The sequence below is a fragment of the Oreochromis aureus genome, linkage group 7, assembly GCF_013358895.1.
Source record: "Oreochromis aureus strain Israel breed Guangdong linkage group 7, ZZ_aureus, whole genome shotgun sequence".
Classification (NCBI taxonomy): Eukaryota; Metazoa; Chordata; class Actinopteri; order Cichliformes; family Cichlidae; genus Oreochromis; species Oreochromis aureus.
This window is the reverse complement of record NC_052948.1, coordinates 1474803-1495586: the sequence shown is the minus strand read 5'-3', so window position 1 is coordinate 1495586 and position 20784 is coordinate 1474803. Positions and strand designations below refer to the sequence as shown.

Genomic DNA, 20784 nt, shown 5'->3' with positions numbered 1-20784 from the left:
AAAAATATTGAAGCTGGTCGCCATTTTTCTACCCGCTCTGCTCTCTGCCTTTCACTTCTACAGTTTCATTTTTCTATTCTTTTCATGTGATCTCTTCTCTTTCTCTGCTTTGATTTTAAATCCTTTCCTGTTAATCCTTTTTATGCACTGATGGGAACACAGGAAACAAAAACATGTGAGCAGACTGCACTCTGATAAAGACCCTAAACATGAGATGTAAATATATTCACATATTTGGAACAGACTAAGCCTCATTTAACCAACCACATAATCTCACTAAATATGAAGTTGTCCATAGTATGTGCAATCTAAAACCATGCTAATCCCTGCTAGCAGCTCCGACATCCACGAAGCCCAAACTCTAAGACGAGCTATACGGCCACAACCTATAGGAGCGCTTCAGCATATACACAGACGCATCATTCACACACCACTGCCCTCTGCATGCACGTGTGTGTGTGGGTTCTACCCAGGAGCCGCAGAGGCATGTACCAGCTCACTCATGCGCAAACACACACATTTACACACACACACTCATAAAAACACAGCACATTTTCCATTTCCTTTGCGTCCCATCTATACTGGAGAACTACAGCCTCTACTGCCTCACACCCCTTAAACTAGGGCTGTGCGATATGACCAAAATCTCATATCCCGATATAAGAATTCTATCGTCTGATAACGATATAAATCACAAAAATGTAACATTTTCTGTAAATTCTGTGAATGTCGGGCAGCTCGACTTGCGGGAAGTGTTTCCAGCTGGGCGTTGCGTACCTGGAGTCAAGTGTTTTAACTGATGCATGAAACGATACATTTTTAGACATAGGTTGTAACGGCCGCCGTTTTCTTTGTGAGTATTTATTACACAGCGTGCTGCGGGGAAAAGCCTGTTCTAACGTTTGAGTCTAAGGTTTATTTTTCAGCACCTGGCGGCTGTTTTTTACTTCTCATCCGTAAATAATCTGCTCTCCACGTGATTCAGTTTATTTTGAAAAGTCTCAACAGGATCTTGAGCTTTATTGTGAAAGGTTTATGTGGAACATAAACAAGCGGACACGCGATGGTGATACCGTCGTTGTTGCTAACCACAACGCATAAAAACAGGCGCTTGTCCGTCTGTAGTGTGGTTATATTAAATATAAGAGAAAGAGAGAACTTTAAGAAAGTAATATAGCCACTACAGTGACCATCAAAACGATGAAAAAATATTGCCATAAACAGTTTATTTTGCAACAGCACGAAACAAACGATAGCGTAAAATGAAACGATAGACGTTTTTATATCGTCATCCGATATATATCGTTATATCGAACAGCCCTACCTTAAACCAAATTAAACACAATCCGACGCACTGAGGTCGGGTTGGTTGAGTAGCGGGGATGCACAGATCTGATGCCAGGCTGGAGGTGGATGATGCACGAGGCACACGTTAGAGGTCCACAGTTACATTTGGATACATACTTTGATTTCAGGGTTGCCATGGGTGCACATGCATGTGTGAGTCAGCAACGGTAACAGGGAAAATGTAAAGCGTAGATTTAAATTGAAAATAAAACTGATGATGAAAAGTTGGCAGATGAATAAAATCATTGACAGAATGCAGACAAAACACAACAAGGTCTGATTGTAAAAACGGAGACTGTCCATGTGCAGCGATAATATCTGGGCAGTTCGTTAAATATAGACAGGCTACATCCTTTGTGTGGTTATAGGAATGCATCCGTACGAACAATAACTTCTGCAAACTTCTGTGAGACTGTGAAAAAGAAAAAAGTCTAATATAAAGTGTATCGTGACAGGAAAGAAAGCAACAAGATCAAAGTTTCAGTAACAGTAAACTAAAGCTAAACTTCACTCCTAATTAATATTAATCAAAGCTAATTAAAAAAAAATAAAATAAAAATATGCACTGATTTTGAAGATGCTTCCATTTGTGTAACACCATCAAGTATAGACACAGATAGAGCTGGGCGATATAAGATTTTTTCATATCACGATATGTTTTTTTTCATTTCAGGCGATAACGATATATATCACGATATAAGCCAAATAACTATATTTGTAAGATTTAAATGTGCCGTTGCTCACAAGTAAAATGTGAAATAATCAGCAGCTTGTTTTGATTTAAATATTTATTTCCCATAATAAGTTCAACAGGGCAGATGTACTTAAGGAACATGAGACTTCAGTTTCAGATAAATAAAGGCAAATATTGCAAACTACACAAAAGGCAGCCACTAAAGCGTTTAAGTTTCAAAACAGAAAAAACAAAACAGACCACTAAATTGTCAATTCCACTTAGAAACAAAATTTTAATTCTAAAAATAAATCTTAGGTCGTTTTACAGAAGAACAGACAAAATTGACTAACTTTTGTCAATATCAAATAAACTGAGAACTAAAAGGAAATTCTCAATCTCTCCTTGTTGTATAGCTTAGCTCATTGGTGGGCAATCTCAGTCCACGAGGGCCGGTGTCCCTGCAGGTTTTAGATCTCACCTTGGGTCAACACACCTGAATCACATGATTAGTTCGTCACCAGGCCTCTGGAGAACTTCAGGACATGTTGAGGAGCTAATTCAGCCATTTAAATCAGCTGTGTTGGTTCGAGGACACATCTAAAACCTGCAGGGACGCCGGCCCTCGTGGACTGAGATTGCCCACCCCTGGCTTAGGTTTTCAAACAGTTTTAACAGTTACTTTAGTCCAGAGGTTCCCAAAGTGTGGGGCCCGCCCCCTAGGAGGGGCGCAGAGCCATTGCAGGGGGGGCGCGGTATGAAAAGAAAAGAAAAAAAAAAAAGAAAGCTTGGACACTGCTAGCACGGGGCTCCCACACAAACGCAAAGCAGGAGATGAAGCATAGCTGCATATGTTTCCAAACCAACTTCCTTCCAAGCCAAAGACTAGAAAATATGGTGAAGCATATCTTCCCTTTGGCTTCACCTGCACAAGTGCCGAGGTAGGTCTCCCCTGCAGAATTAGTTTTCCCTGCGTCGGGAGCAGCGCTGGGCTCTTCAAATCACGGACAAACAGGATCCCACATTCTTGATTTTTAGTTCACAAACACTTCTTGTAATAACTAACTACTCCTGACATTTTGGACATGTTAGCTCTTTATGCAGTAAAGTTACAGCGGGATACAAATAATATCAGGCTGATCCTGCCGTAATTTGTTCCCCCGGTTCAAATCACGGACAAACAGTATCCCACAGCTGTTTATGTGTTTAAACCATTTTGCACAGAGAGGCATTTTTTGAAAAATGTATTGATAGCAATGTTGAAAATTATTACACAGGAAAAAAAGAGAACTACACATAAAATAATCACACCGTGATGCCTCTGCCTTTCTAAATGCAGGGACAGTAACTGCGTGTGTGTATGTAAGCGTGTAAAACCTGAAGACAGTCAGATTAACAGTAACAGTATTTTGTCTCCATCTGCCATTCTGCAATTCATCTCATGTAAACAATAACGTGGCGCACAGCGTGACGTGAAAAGAGGCACATACCTTTGACGTTGCGTGATTTAACTCTGTAATCCTCGTCCACACGTAAACGCAAAAAGGAGTTTTAAATAATCTCCGTTTTCGGTGAATCGCAACGCCGTTTACGTGTTGACGAAAAGCCCAAACGCATAGAAACAGCTGAGTTTTCAAAAATACTGGTGTAGGTGTGGACGTAGCATAAAAGAGTTAGTAGTATATTTTATTACTACCTGTAATTTATTACCGTTTACTTGTATTTGCTTAATCGTTTACTAAATGTTTGAGGTGTGAAATAAATCGCAATGGAGCAAAAAATGTGTGTGTGTGTTTGGAGGATGTGTTTGTGCGGGGGGCGCGAACATTTTCTTGTAAAACAAAGGGGGCCTGGCAAAAAGTTTGGGAACCACTGCTTTAGTCTGACAAAAGCCGAATGATGAATCAGCGCTTTCAGTCAGAGACTGAGCATGCACCGCTTTATTGTATTTCCAGACTTGCTTTCGGCACAATTTACAGTGCTGCGCTACTCTGTTTTTGTCAGACTTGAAATAGCGAAATACCTTCACACTACGGAACTTCTGTGGCCCTTCCGTTCGACAAGCTCTCCGGCATTGGAACCATCATCTGTTTTTTTCGGTAACCTTCGCTCACGCTCTCGGTTGATTTTTCTCTAGTCGGCAAACTCCTTTCCTTCATTACCCGGGCTGCACGGCTGCAAAAACAAATACACATGTGCGCCTTTGGCGCTTGTGCTGTCACGTAACAAGTCACGTGACGTGGCACGCTGCGGCTGTGATTGGTTCGGCTCTGCGCTACTTAATTTGGATTGGCTGTTCTTTTTTTCTTTTTTAAGAGGACAAGAGAGATGAGGCCTATCGCAATAGTTTAATTTTTCTATCGAGAAAAAGTTATTTCGCAATACATATCATTATCGTTTTATCGCCCAGCTCTAGACACAGATGGTGCTGAAATGTGTGTTTGATCTTAAAGAAGGACATTTCAGTGTGAGATTGAACTGAGCAGTGCGAGAACGTAACAGAGGTCCTGAAAGTGGGCGCCTTGAGTGGCGATGACAAACGGATATTTTATAATTTACACACACAAAAGGGTTGAGTCTCCAACGATGATGACTTAAGAGTGAACGCGGCCCTAAAGAAAGTGTTTTTGTCACTGTAACAGTGATGAGAAAATGTGTTTTAAGTACTGCAAATATAAAATGGGGGAGTGTTTCAGAGTTTTATTAAATATTTAATGAAAGATATCTCCTGTTACTCCACCAGCTGTGTAATTATAGAATAAACCATTTGTTTCTTTTCAGTAGACGTTATTTCCACCTCTGTTTCCAAAGTAACTAAGATTTGAGCGACTACATCAGTGCATTTGAGTGTAAATTGCAGGTCCAATGTAGAGTCTGTGTGTTAAGAATACTCTGGCAAGGCTGTTTGCTTTCAGCTGTTCAACAAAGTGCATCAAACGGCTTATTGGTGATGCCTTCTTCATTATCATCGTCATCATGATCAAATAACCTCTCTGCTCCTTTGTGTATACTTGATGATATAAAGTGGCTGAGACTGCCATCAGTTAAATGGAGGGGGAAAAAAAGCTGGGCTCAGTTTCTCTTTTCAGTGGTTCAAATTTAAACTGCATTTCTTTGTTGTTTTCTTATTCTGGCTGAAATTCTGCTTAATTTTTTGGCACATGGGGCCAAACACGCCCAGTTAAAATAGGTTCACAATAAGTCACAAGTTGCAATTAGAGTCAACTGTGTGTATGTGATGTTATGATCTTCATTAAAAGAGAATTCCCCATGGGGCAGCAGACAGCTTACTAAATGACTACTCACCTCTGTCTGGCTAGATTAGCGTAAACTGCTGTAAAGTGACTAAAAAGGCTAAAACATAAATGTTTTTGAATTCGCAGATGCTGCTAAAGACTAGATTTACCTTTAGTTTGCCATTTTTGGGGGTGGTACAGAGTAGAGCATCACAACGTTCTGATTTAAGACCAAAGTACATAACTATCATTGGCAAAGGCTCACTGCGCCACTAAACGGAGGCTTAATGAAGATGGTGAAGACTTTGTTTAAGCTCCATTATGCAATTAGCCTGGCTGTCCAGTAGTGCTGGGCGATATGGAAAAAATATTTATCACGATATGAATTATTTTGTCTCACGATATACCACCTGATCTGTGGTCATCTGGAAAGTATGCAGTCTGTAAACAGCGAGTGGAGAGGGTGCAATCTTTGTTTTGAGTTACCGTAAAGCATGTTGCAAATCTGGGTGCACGTAAAGCAGCACCATGTCGCAAAACCACAAGACGGAGTTTCTTTGCGAAAAATATCATTTTTTGATACTTTATTTTCTCTTGCATAAAGTTAAGAGTATGTATAGTGAGAAGACAACACTAATATATTTGCCACAGGCTATTTAACCCTTTAAGACCTACCATAGAACCAAGTCCGCCAGAGCTCATCTTTACATTTTACATGCTGTAGTGCCATTTGTGGGAGCATTTCAAGTTGCTACACATCAATACAACCGTTATAGCCCAAATTTCAATAATATGTATGCATTAAGTCCATAGTAACTACATAAATTGCAAAAAAGTGCAATAAACTACAAAAAAATTGAAAATCGTTTGTTTTTGTTTTTTTACATATATTTCTAGTTAGAGAAATTTAAGAGGCTTATCCCTCAAAACTGTAAATACAAAAAAGTTGCACAAAATAGTTTCCAACCACAAGAAATTTATTTTGAGTGTCTTCATAGTTTTATTTTTGAGATACACTAATTTTTATATACTACAGGAAAAATGAAAATAAATATAATGCAAATTTGCAAAAAAACAGCATGTGCATCAAAATAAACTATTTCCAACAGTGTAATTTGACTTCTAAGCATCCCAGAAATGATACAGAAAAGCATAAAGTCAAACATGACGTTTAAAAACACCAGGCTTTGAAGGTAAAAAACGACATTCTCCGCGAAAACGACGTCACGTCTGGTTTCGGACAGGTAATGGCGGACATGCGATAGTTCGCATGTTTTTGTTGCTGGAAGTGCTTTTTATGCAATTTTTCCAAAGCTATATGTGGAAGGAAACCTTGACCTAGGGCAAGCTAATGGAATAAGATATACAAAAAAAATTATTGCGCTACCTTACGTGGTTCCAGTTCTACAGGGATTTAAAAATAGTTAGGCAAAACGGAGCGTGCCTGCTCCGACCGGTTGTAAAGGGTTAATGATATATTTTATGTAATAATTTATAAAATTAGGGTTAGAAACGATAGAAGACAAATGGCACGATAGACACTTTTCTATCGTCCACACGATATATATCGTCATAATGCCCAGCACTACTGTCCAGAAATCATCCTATATTGTGCTTATAGATTACACATATATATGAGAGACTACTGTGTGCAGTCTATGGATCCAACAATCTGATATATGGAGCCAATCGTGACTCAAAAAGCTGATCTACGGAGCCGATCTTTTCAATTCTCTGCTGTTCTGGGTTTACCTCACAATGCCTCAGCAGCAGAGCTCCGGAGGAGAAATACAGCTTATTAGTTTAACACTGGTATCAGATAACTACTTGGCATCAGCAGATACCCACAGAAGCATCAGTATCATATGACAAACTCTACAGTCCGCTCCATTAATTTTCCATTTTTGATCATAATTATTTATACTGAATATGCTCAACGCAGGGCCCATTAGGTAAATGCCAATACAACACTACTATCTCAGCTGACTTTCAATTTATCTGCCCAATTCCTGTAATTTGGCCGTTTAAATTGAGCAGTTGTCTGTGTCTGAAACAGCAGTGGAAAATTTCTCCTGAATTTCTTCTGAAATAAAACGTAATGCACTGTCATCTTCTAGACCCAGAAGAGCAATCGCAGGGAGGCAGAGTGCTCGTCTGTGTGTGTGTGTGTGTGTGTGTGTGTTCACCATCACACTGCCAGAAGCTAAGTGCTTTTCCAGTCAGTGAGTGAAACCCACCCTGGCCAGGATACATCCGGCCGACCAATAAGAATAAAAAAGATTTCAATGAACCAGAGAAGAGGCTGGACTGCAACAGTGTAAGAAAAAAAAAAAAAACAGAGATAAGAAAGGAGGGTGATAAAGTGGTGGGACATGTATGTGTAAACCTGATGGAGAGAACAGATACAGTGGAGAGAAATGAGTAACCAATACAGGAGGATTAAGCAGGGTGGGAATAAGGGATGGAGAGAGCACTCAGGGAGCAAAAAATCTGGTACTTAACATTAGAATACTGGGCAACTTTGATATTGCACTTTCAGACTTTTAACAGAACCTTCGTTTTAGATTTAAACCTTCTGTCTCCAATAGCCACAAGACAGTTGGTTCAAGAGTCACATGTACCATAGAAGCAAATGCAGCTTTGAGCCTCTAGCCCAGTGGTTCTTAAGCTTGTTGGAGGTACCGAACCCCACCAGTTTCATATGCGCATTCACTGAACCCCTCTTTAGTGAAAAATAAAATATGATTTTTTTCACATTCAAGACATAGATATGTTTTTTACTGGTGCACAAAATGAGCCATGCATGTCACCGCGGAGGCTCTGCGGAACCCCTGAGACCGACTCACCAAACCCCTAGGGTTCGATCGAACCCAGGTTAAGAACCACTGCTCTAGCCTGAAACAAAGGACAGAAGTGCACGATAAGCTCACTTTGTTCTACCTCCCTACTACCACAGTTTCTCAATAACTTGTATAATCTTCAGATCTAACCAACTTCTACTAGAGCAGCATGGCCTCTGGCAATCCATCAGACGACTTCACGCTCAAACCTGCCAAACTACAAGACAGTTTCACACACATAACACAACTACCTCCTCACGCCTGACTAAATGTGACAACATGCCAACCATGTATCCATCACAAATGCTATTAATTCTGTTCAGCTATACAATTGTGTACACACACACAGTCACAGCACAACCTCCAGAGTCACATCTATACATTATGTGACATGCACTGCTTTTACATGGGTGAAAGGTTTTTTAATGCAGTGCAACTACACTGATGTAGTTTAGTGTGACTGATGGTGATACACGTCACCATATAGTAAAGTACAGTCTAATGAATTTGCATAAAGAAAATATGATACAAACTCAAAGTTAAAGAGAATAAACAGCACAATGTGACCTTGAAACCAATAAGATTTTCCATGAATGTCATTTTTCTTGACTGTCCACAAAAACAGAGCCTGTGGGTCACACAGCAAACCCAATTTTCCACTGGAATAATTAACTCGTTGGCTTTGTGTACTTATTTCTGTTATCTCTTGAATCTTTGTTCTGTTCAGCCTCCAGTTATAAATTTCAACATTTTCAGCCTTTAACTAACAAACTTCACACTTGCTCAGTTTTTATCAGGCTTATCTTGTCAGTGGGGACAAATGCAGACTTATTATCTACAGTTAATTACTTTCAGACCTTAGCCACAAAACAAATTTAATCCTCACTTCTAAATGCAGTTTCTCTGTGAGAAAGTGAAATATGCACACGCTTATTAAAAGACTAGGTACTAGTTTCTTACCATCTATCAATGGATTATTTCTTATTTCACTCCACAAAATACCTCTCAGTGCTCTCAGTAGTAAGCGAGTCTTCCTCTAGTGAACCAGTTCATTTAGGTTAAATAATACTGCATTAGCAGCTAGCTAGCAGCTAGTTTATGGTACCTGTATGTCCGTGTCTTTGACCGGCTCCAGGGGCTCAAACGTGGTGGCAGCGCTGAGACTTTCTAGCCTCTGAGAAATGTGGAAGATGTCTAAACCTCTGGAACCAAGGAGGATGGACCTGAGGTGAAACAGAAAGGTGATGAAGGAGTGACTGATAAATAACTGTAGTTGCTCCACACGACCACTAGAGGACGCCGAACGCTTTACCACCGTTACAGAAACGATCTTTACACTGTATGCACTGATATGAACTATTACACAGCAGATCAGGTGTCATCACATACATCACAGAGAGAATTTCAATCTAATATCAATGCAGTTTTAAAATAAATAGACTAAATCCTTTAAATATCACTCAAGCTTATTGATTAAGGAATATATTCTTTAAATCTTTAAAACCAAACATGTAGTTTATAAATGAGTGCGTCTATCATAGAGGTTAATGGGAAACAAATGAAAAATGATTTTATACATTTTATTTACATGAGAATTTTGCAGTAAGATATACTACATCACACCTTTCAGATACACATGAGTCTGTTATTATGAATCCTATTATTATTATTAGGACTCTTACTACTATACATAAAAAGGAACTCTTCCCAGGCTCTTGGGGCTCTTTTTTCATGTTGATCTTTAAAAATGCCTTGTGTGACTGTTTACTATACAACTTTATACACATAGTTAACCATTCATTTGTTTTTTGCCCCCCAGTTGCTTGTGTATGCATTGGCACATGTATGTATATGTGGGAGTTTATATGGAATGGATGGAGATATAAACAAACAAACACGAGGATCACTATTACAGTTATCATAGATGACATTCTTATTATTATTTAATATTACTATTGCTATTTGCACTCCTCGTCCTTATATGACATGACCACGATCAGTATGTGGTTAATCACACTCCCAGTACCCTCACCCCCAACCTATACTTTTTATTTGAACTTGTCCTGTTTGTCTATGCTCTATGTTTCATGTCCTGTGACACTGGTAAATTATTATCTGTTATCAATTACCATTTTTGCCAGTAGCAGTAATATTATGATTAACAGTGGGACATTTTCTGCCTATCTGCACATGCTGAAGTTCTTATTTCATACTGTTCTTGGTTGTATCTTGTTATTTTATAGTTCAGCTTTATTTTGTTGTTTGCTGGTTTTACTCTGTGACTACTAAGTGTTTTTGTTTCCACTCTTATTGCACTGTGCAATAATAGAAACCACAAGAATTTCCCTCAGGAAAAATAATACAGTTCTATCTTATATTTCTTACGCTTTTACGTCTGCAGCATCTTGGGAGGTGCGGGTCAGTGTGCGGGATCGAAGCCTCTCCCCCGCCTGCTGGATCTCCTGAAGGTTCCTTTCCACATGAGGAAGTTCAGACACTGCTTCGGTCTCAGCAGCCAGCTGCTCTGCCTGCTGCAAGAGCTCCCCAAATCCCTCTGTATCCATGCTATAGAGAAACAAATGAAGATATTTACATGTAACATCATCAGAGGTGAGATGAATAGTGTACAGTGGGTGCTCACATCCTTTTTGGGAAAAAATGTATAATTGGCCTGGATAATTTTACATAAATATGCTGCTGTTATTTTAGATTCCTAATCAACATTGTACCTCACTGACTAAGGTTTTGTATGTATTTTTTGTTGTTCATTTTCAATTCTTAGAAGAAGGGACTGGGTTAAAATGTAACTGCAATTCCTCAACTGCGTGGACGGAGATTTACACAAATTCAGAAGTAAACGTAAAGTGAGCACGTAAACGTCTAAGACGTAATATAGCTGAGAACTGCCACAACAACAACAACAACAACAACACGTTTAGGACTAGGGCTAGTCGATAACATACAAACTGTGAATAACATAAACACCCATGTACATAACGACATACAGCTGTGTGAGCTTTCGGAAAGTTGACAGCTGGAGCGCGCGCATGGAGCGCTGTGGTGTTAGCTTAGCTGCTATAAACTCGCTTTAGGAATAGCAACAAAAATGCAGTTTCAAATGAAATTTAATTCCGGCTGCTGTGAAGTGGCGTGATGTGAATCACGATAAAAACACGTTTGAATTCATTTTATTTTATTGCAGTGCTGCCCTTTTGGCTAAGCTTTGTTAGCATGCTAACATGTAGCTACAAGTCAGAATGAATTACACTGTGCAGCGTTAGCTAGCATGCTAAGCTGCTATTATTCTTACATATGCTTAGTGTTGCGTTAACTCAAAAAGTTCATTTTGCTAACGCGGCTGGAAGCAACCACACTTCATACCTGTTGTGTGAGGTGGGAGAAAATACGGTCCTGTTTATACTCCACGAGTGAATGTATTGACAGTTATTTTCTGTTACTCCGTTTCTTCAGCATGCAAGTACATTATTTGCCCCGACCGGCACTTCTGGAGTCGATCGTGATTGGACAATCCTGCGTCCCTCCCGGAAGTTCTTCTTCTTCTCCAGTTTCAATAACGAACAACAAACTAATATTAACGAAGCATATCGTCACCTACTGTCATAATTGGAGTTTTTTAGGGCCCGAGCACTAAAGGTGCGAAGGCACTATTGTATCTGCTCTGTGTATTATCATTAGGGCCCGAGCACTGAGAGTGCGAAGGCACTATTGTATCTGCTCTGTGTATTATCATTAGGGCCCGAGCACTGAGAGTGCGAAGGCCCTATTGTATCTGCTCCGTTTATTATTATTAGGGCCCGAGCACTGAGAGTGCGAAGGCCCTATTGTATCTGCTCCGTTTATTATTATTAGGGCCCGAGCACTGAGAGTGGGAAGGCCCTATTGTATCTGCTCCGTTTATTATTATTATTATTATTATTATTATTATTATTAGGGCCCGAGCACTGAGAGTGCGAAGGCGGCACGGCGAATTTCGATGACTCGCCATGAAAATCTTATTGCCTCTCATTCTGTCATACATGGTCCGACGTGGACCAAAGAGCACACATATGATAAGGCTCCACCCCTGAACATATTCCAACTGCCATATTTGACACCAGGGACAGCGCCACCTAGTGGGAACAGGAAATGTCATGTTTTACACTTTGGGGTACAGTATTGTGATGGGTGACATCTGCAGCCTCAAATTTCTCCAGGAAAGCCTTAAGGAGTTGGTCTTGGGTTACAGTGAAAACTGACTTTTCGCAAAAGGGTGTGACCCCAGCAGCATGGTGAACATTGATGTCTCGCCATGAAGAAACAAATTAGTATAACTCCATGGAATCCAGTCTGATCAGTACCAGACTTTACAGGCATGATGTCAGACGCACCCTGAACAGATTGATGTGCCCATTGTCAGGAATACGCAGAGCGCCACCTAGTGGCAACAGGAAATGTCATGTCTTAGACTTTGTTGTACTGATTTTCACAGGTTCATCATGGCCACCTCAAAAGCGGTGAATATCACCATCAGTCCCTCATGATGCTTCAGTGAGAAAATTGTGACTTTAAACTGAACAGCGCACCCTGGTGGCAACGTGGTTCACCATGAAAAATGAAGTGGCTTTTGAGGGGCTTGAAAAGTTTAAAAAGCCTTGAAATTTGGCGCACACCTCCAATGTGCTGAAGGCTTTGTTGTTATGTGATGATTTTCATTGAATAGCGCAAAATGGCTCCACAGCACCCCCTACAAAATTTCAAAACAACAGCCCCTGCTCTTTGTCTCGTGTATGAGTCTGAAACCTGGTGAGCTTATAGGAGATATCAAGATGTACAAAAAAGTCTCTTGGAGCAATATCCCAAATCCAACAGGAAGTCAGCCATATTGAAATTAATGTGTAATTTTGGCGACATTTCCCCTTCTTTTCAGGCACCATACTTTGACGAACTCCTCCAAGGGATTTCATCAGATTTACACGATCTCCAGTGCGTGGAATGTGAAGACCTTTGTGATGTGAAATTGCGAAGCTTTTTACATTCAGGGAAATGGGGTGGTCATGGTGGCACGTGGAGTTTCAATCACTCGCCAAAAAGCAGTAATCTGCTGTCACTCAAAAACACAATGTTCAATCTTTCCCAAAGGTCGCAGGTGTGATGAGACTCAAGCTCGGAAATGTTTCTTATGCCATTTGTCAGTAATGGTTAGAGCGCCACCTAGTGGGAGGACTATAATCATGATTGAATGAGATGAAATGTTAGCTGGTGGTTAAATGCATGAATTCCATCAATGATACATCAGATGGGACGTGCTGGTTTTAGGTGTTGAGCGTGGATCAACGCGATGGGGTGCGAGGGCCCTCATAACGCTGCTTGCAGCTTTAATTAGGCCCCGAGCACCGAGAGTGCGAAGGCCCTATTGTATCTGCTCCGTTTCTTCTTCTTCTTATTATTATTCAGGCAAAACAAGGGCCTTTTTGAGGGCTTTAACATGCTCAAAAACTCATGAAATTTTGCACACATGCCAGGTCTGGTGAAAAATTTTGTATTTTAATGGTTTTACATATGAGCATTGGGAAATGGCTCTGTAGCGCCACCTATGCCTTGTTAAATGCAGCCCTACGAACACATCGTTTGAGCTACATGTATGAAATCTGGCACACATGTGTATCATGCCAAGACGAACAAAAAAGTCAGTGGGACCATATGACGCAAACCCAACAGGAAGTCCGCAATTTAGAGGTGAAGGTGACATTTTGGCTCTAATTTTGCCATTTCCATGCCTTGAACTTTTTCAAACTCCTCCTTGGGATTTGGTCGTATAAACTTCATCTTTGGTCAGTGTCAACTACACACCTGGGCCATGTTAAATTGCGGAGCTTTTGAGTTTTCGCGATACTGTGAGGCCGTGGCGCCACGGCGAATTTCGATGACTCGCCATGAAAATCTTATTGTCTCTCATTCCCTCATACATCCAGTCTGATCAGTACGAGACTTTACAGGCATGATTTTAGACCCGCCCTGAAAAGATTGATGTGCCCATTATCAGGAATATGCCGAGCGCCACCTAGTGGCAACAGGAAATGTCATGTCTTTCATTTTGTTGTACTGATTTTCACAGGTTTATCGTGGCCACCTCAAAAGCGGTGAATATAACCATCAGTCTCTCATGATGCTCCAGTGAGAAAGTTGTGACTTTAAACTGAACGGCGCACCCTGGTGGCAACGCGGTTCACCATGAAAAATGAAGCGGCTTTTGAGGGGCTTGGAAAGTTTAAAAAGCCTTGAAATTTGGCGCACACCTCCAATGTGAGGAATACTTTCTTGTTATTTGATCATTTTCATTGAATAGCGCAAAGTGGCTCAACAGCGCCCCCTACAAAATTTCAAAACAACAGCCCCTGCTTTGTGTTTTATGTATGAGTCTGAAACCTGGTAGGCTCATAGAAGATGCGAAGATGTACAAAAAAGTCTCTTGGAGCAATATCCCAAATCCAACAGGAAGTCAGTCATTTTAAAATTAATGTGTAATTTTGGCGACATTTTCCCCTCTTTTCAGGCACCGTTCTTTGACGAACTCCTCCAAGGGATTTCATCAGATTGACACGATCTCCTGTGCGTGGAATCTAAAGACCTTTGTGATGTTAAATTGCGAAGCTTTTTACGTTCAGGGAAACGGGGTGGTCATGGCGGCACGTGGAGTTTCAATCACTCGCCAAAAAGCAGTAATCTGCTGTCACTCAAAGACACAATGTCCAATCTCTCCCAAAGGTCGCAGGCATGATGAGACTCGAGCTCTGAAATGTTTGTTATGCCATTTGTCAGTAATGGTTAGCGCACCACCTAGTGGGACGACTATAATCATGATTGAATGAGATGAAATTTTAGCTGGTGGTTAAATGCATGAATTCCATCAATGTGACATCAGATCGAACGTGATGGTTTTAGGTGTTGGGCGTGGCTCGACGCGCAGGGGGTGCGAGGGCCCTCATACCGCTGCTTGCAGCTTTAATTATTATTATTATTATTATTATTATTTTTCACCGAAATTAATTGCCTTTTTGAGGGCTTTAACATGCTCAAAAACTCCTGAAATTTTGCACACATGCCAGGTCTGGTGAAAAATTTTGTATTTTAATGGTTTTACATATGAGCATTGGGAAATGGCTTTGTAGCGCCACCTATGCCTTGTTAAATGCAGCCCTACGAACACATCGTTAGAGCTACATGTATGAAATCTGGCACACATGTGTATCATGCCAAGACGAACAAAAAAGTCAGTGGGACCATTGTCGCAAACCCAACAGGAAGTCCGCCATTTTGGATTGAAGGTCAAATTTTGGCTACTAATTTTGCCATTTCCATGCCTCGAACTTTTTCGAACTCCTCCTTGGGATTTGGTCGTATACGCTTCATATTTGGTCAGTGTGAACTACACACCTGGGCCATGTTAAATTGCGGAGCTTTTGAGTTTTTGGGATACGGTGAGGACGTGGCGCCATGGCGAATTTCGATGACTCGCCATGAAAATCTTATTGCCTCTCATTCTGTCATACATTGTCCGATCTGGACCAAAGAACACACATATGATAAGGCTCCACCCCTGAACAAATTTCAACTGCCATATTTGACATCAGGGACAGCGCCACCTAGTGGGAACAGGAAATGTCATGTTTTACACTTTGGGGTACAGTATTGTGATGGGTGACATCTACATCTACAAGCTTCTTATAAAATTACACTGCTGCTCATCATCTCCGCTCACAGACTCAAAGTCTCTTAGTTGTTCCCCGTACACGACTGAAGACAAAAGGGGACAGAGCTTTTCAGTCTGTGGCACCAAGGCTGTGGAACAATTTACCCCTACAGTTACGTTTGCTTGACTCTGTGGATTGTTTTAAAAAACAGTTAAAAACTTTTCTGTTTAAACAAGCCTTTTGTTGATCTCTTCATATTTTATATTTTTTACATTATTTACATTTGATCTTTTATATTGTGTACATTGTCTATTGATTTTATTGTTTATCTTAATATTTATGTACAGCGCTTTGTGATTGTCTATCTGCGAAAAGCGCTTAATAAATAAAGTTTACATACTTACTTACTTACAGCCTCAAATTTAGCCAGGAAAGCCTTAAGGAGTTGGTCTTGGGTTACAGTGAAAACTGTGAGTTTTCACAAAAGGGTGTGACCCCAGCAGCATGGCGAATATTGATGTCTCGCCATGAAGAAACAAATTAGTATAACTCAAAGAAATCCAGACTGATGAGTACGAGACTTTACAGGCATGTCAGACCCGCCCTGAACAGATTGATATGCCCATTGTCAGGAATAAGCAGAACGCCACCTAGTGGGAACAGGAAATGTCATGTCTTTCACTTTGATATACCGTACTGATTTTCACAGGTTCATCATGGCCACCTCAAACATCAGTCCCTCATGATGCTTCAGTGAGAAAATTGTGGGTTTAAAGTGAACGGCGCACCCTGGTGGCAACGAGGTTAACCACGAAAAATGACCTTGCTTTTGAGGGGCTTGGAAAGTTTAAAAAGTCTTGAAATTTGGCCCACACCTCCAATGTGACGTAAGCTTTCTTGTTATGTGATCATTTTCATTGAATAGCGCAAAATGGCTTCACAGCGCCCCCTACAAAATTTCAAAACATCAGCCCCTGCTCTGTGTTTTATCTATGAGTCTGAAACCTGGTAAGCTTATAGAAGATATCAAGATGTACAAAAAAGTCTCTTGGAGCAATATCCCAAATCCAACAGGAAGTCAGCCATTTTAAAATTAATGTGTAATTTTGGCGACATTTTCCCCTCTTTTCAGGCACCGTTCTTTGACGAACTCCTCCAAGGGATTTCTTCAGATTGACACGATCTCCAGTGCATGGAATCTAAAGACCTTTGTGATGTTAAATTGCGAAGCTATTTACGTTCAGGTAGTGATGGGTCCAGCAACACTGACGCACCGACGCATTTATCAAGCTCACCTAGCGAAGCCTGTATCGGTGCGTGTGTCGCTTTAAGAAAAAGTCACGTGATCGATACAGCTGCTGCTCATTGCCAACGCGCCAAACTGTGTTTAAAAAGTACCGCATCCGCATCTGCCAATGGAATGAGTCGCCACAAAAAAAACCATGAAATTACTCTCGCAAAGATTAAAAAGCAAAACAAAACACATCTCTCCATAACAAAATGGAGCCCGAAAGAAAAAGAAATGTTTCTGCTGTGTGGGATCATTTTGATCTTTTAACTGCAAATAAGGTAATAGTTTGTCTGTCTTTGTTTCAGTGTAATCTATAAGAATAGGAAAAACAGCAATGTGAGTTGAAGTGTAAATTATTTATTTCATTTTATGCAGGTTAAATGTCGCATCTGTTCTGCGGCGCTTTCTTACACAAACAAAAGCACCTCCTTAATATTTAGGCATTACAGAGAACCCAAACATGAAAATGAGGAGACAAACACACCGAGAATGAACACAGGTCGGGCTATATTGACACTGAACAGCTTTATCATCATTTTTTTTTTTTTTATTAATATGTGTTTTATTATTTTGAAATCAAGCATCTAGGAAGACTGTTCTGGACCAGGCAGTCCTGAATTTTATTAGAAGGACTGCCAACCCCTTAGTATTGTGGAGAGTGTTGGAGAAACATTCCAAGATCAGAGGATCCTTTAAGGTACTGGAGGAATAGGAGGACATCTTATCAAAACTTTTTCCACCTGACTTTACAGTTTTTGTGTACCCCAGCTTCATCTGTGCCTGTGAGTTTTCCAAAGCTGGGGAAATGGTGTCAAAAAACATAATAGACTGAATGCAAAAACATTGGATAAACTTATTTTTCTGAATAGAATTTTATAATAAACTCTGAGTCAAATGGGTAATATTACATTCACAATACTTTCATTTTAATTTTCACTTAGTGTCATTCACAATATATTTTATAGATGTCTACAATATTTGAAATGTAAAAGATATAAAATGATTCCATGGAAAGTACCTTACAGTGTACAAGTATGCAGGGCTGGACTGGGACAAAAAATCGGCCCGGGCATTTTGACTAGAGACCGGCCCACCAGGATAGAGATTGAAAATGTGGCGTCATTCAGGGTAAAACCGCAAAGGATTCTGGGAACTTGTGGCAAGAGGTACTAGCGCACGAGGCTTTCAATTGAACTCAGTTACACAGCGATAAAAAGAAACCCAAAAAATGGCAAGAAGCTGTTGTATTATTAACTGCAATAGCCGGTCGCATGACAGCCACGGGAAGCCGACGGGTAAAGAGATCGGGTTTTTTTATCGGATTACGTCGTTGAAGAGAAATTTTGAGCCATGTTTCCAGTAAGAGCCAACGGATGGTCTGGATATACCAAATATAACGTCTCAGAACACTCCAGCTCACATGTTAGTCTGCTCCAAGCATTCCCACAAAGGTCAGTGTTTTGTAGTAGTTAATCGTCATTTTCTTAACATAATTGGTGATATAGGTTACAAGCAAGTCTGGCGCTGAACAGAAATTGTCGCGCTATGCTTCTTTATTTATTGTGGATAAATAGTGAATTGTCCTGACACAATATTGTGTTTCGCTTCTGTTATTACCACGGTACATTGACAAAAACATATACTTTTATTCACAGGATAAAACAGTTGTTTTGTATCACTAATTGTCCAGTGCGATTACAGCATACAATATTATTGTCACTGCTACATTTCTGTAATGCGTGCCAGAAATTATTTCCACTACTAATTAATTACCGTTGAGCTCAAAGGTTATATTAATAAGCGGTTAACGAATGTGTATTTATGACGACGATTTGTGAGACTGGTAAACTTACCTTTGTTTGTCACGATGGTCTTTCGTTCTACGGTGCATTTCAAGGTCCTGTACTCATCTGTCGGTAAACTGTACCTGGGCTTGTTGCAGTGACCTGAAGTTACTAAAAACTTCATGAGTGTATGCACTCACTCCAAGAACCGTATAATTATAAATCTGAGCGTGGTGAAAGTTGGGCAGCACGCTAACGTCTTTTGTCCACTCTGTGTGCTCGTGAAGGGTCTGACCCTCTCACTCCTTTGATTTTTTCCTCGTATCTTTTCTTTGCCTTTTAAATCGAGTCTGTCTTTGTACGGTCCGGCATTGTTCTCCTTAGTTTTGTACATTCCTTTTTGTGCGGCAAAGAAAACCAAGAAGGTATTGGAACCGGAGAATGAGCGTTTTGCGGTGCTGCAAATGCTTGCATTTGATGCGGTACTGTTTTGCCATGAGTTCCCGGAATGCAATGCGCGAAAGTCACGTGATCTGTCAATCGCTATAGGAAAAACCATAAAGCCTTTGCATGAAAACAACTGCTTTGATGTACACTGCCTTGTTGGTATATATGTATCAATCTAATAAACTTAAACCTACACCATCCTCCCTATTCTGGATTTTAAACAGTACATAGCGGAAACAAAAAGACTGCTTGATCGAGTTAACCTCCTGAACTATCTACAACACATGGTAAAAACCTTAAATTAAGACCAAGAACACTAGAGGTGAGACATGATCATTAATTAATATTAAAATTAATAAATGGCAGATTTAGTGATATTTTCATAAACACCTCCTTTCCTTTTTTTGTTCTCCATTTTCTTTAGTTCGTCTATAAGATTGCTAAAAAGGGGGAGGGTGCATCCGGCCTCCTCGGCTGTAATTGGTCCAGCCCAGAGTCGATCATGACCAATTGGCCAATCCAACACCTTTCATTATATATACCCTTCCTAAAAAAAAAAAAAAAAAAAAAAAGTCCATCGGCCCATAAAAACAAAAAATCGCCAGGGGCCCAAATGCCCGGTATGCCCGATGGCCAGTCCAGCTATGCTTCAAGTATGACGAGGTCATTGAATCAGTGTCTGTTGTGAGTCTCAAGTAAGTTGCCTGCAATGATATTTAAGGTCCAGCAGGTGTCAGTATGGAGCAAAACAGCAACATTGTGTCGACACAGTATCGATACAGTTTGGGGAATGTGCTGAAACGCTTCACGAGGCCTCATCTACCCATCACTACGTCCAGGGAAACGGGGTGGTCATGGCGGCACGTGGAGTTTCAATCACTCGCCAAAAAGCAGTAATCTGCTATCACTCAAAAACACAATGTCCAATCTCTCCCAAAGGGCGCAGGTATGATGAGACTCGAGCTCGGAAATGTTTATGCCATTTGTCAGTAATGGTTAGAGCGCCACCTAGTGGGATGACTATAATAATGGTTGAATGAGATGAAATTTTAGCTGGTGGTTAAATGCATGAATTCCATCAATGTGACATCAGATCGGACTTGCTGGTTTTAGGTGTTGGGCGTGGCTCGACGCGCCGGGGTGCGAGGGCCCTCATAACGCTGTTTGCAGCTTTAATTTATTATTATTATTATTATTATTATCTGCAGTGGCTTTTAGAAGTATTCTTTGTCAAAAGTTTCAATATTAAAATGCTTTGTTTGTTATTGTAATGCTTAGTTGGGGTGGCTGTGGCTCAGGAGCAGGTCACCTACTAATTGGAAGGTTGCTTTAGCCTGTGTGAAAAATATCCTTGGGCAAACCCCAAGCTGCTTGTATGAATATGATAGAAAGCATTTGTGTAGGAGAAGCATAGAAAAAGAGTGCATGAACAGTGTATGAATGAGGCAATCTGTGTAGTGTTATGAGTACTCAGA

General features: G+C 40.4%; 1 protein-coding gene across 1 annotated transcript in view; it reads right to left on the bottom strand.

Annotated features, from left to right (window-relative positions):
• Positions 1-11639, bottom strand: part of nup93 (nucleoporin 93) — a 29092-nt gene extending 17453 nt beyond the window's left edge. The window contains exons 1-3 of the mRNA XM_031747556.2: positions 11477-11639; positions 10482-10663; positions 9202-9319 (exon numbers count right to left, since the gene is read on the bottom strand). Of these exons, the coding sequence (XP_031603416.1) occupies positions 9202-9319; positions 10482-10660 (297 nt within the window). The 5' untranslated portion in view covers positions 10661-10663; positions 11477-11639. The remainder of the gene's footprint in view (positions 1-9201; positions 9320-10481; positions 10664-11476) is intronic.
• Positions 11640-20784: the final 9145 nt, after the last annotated feature.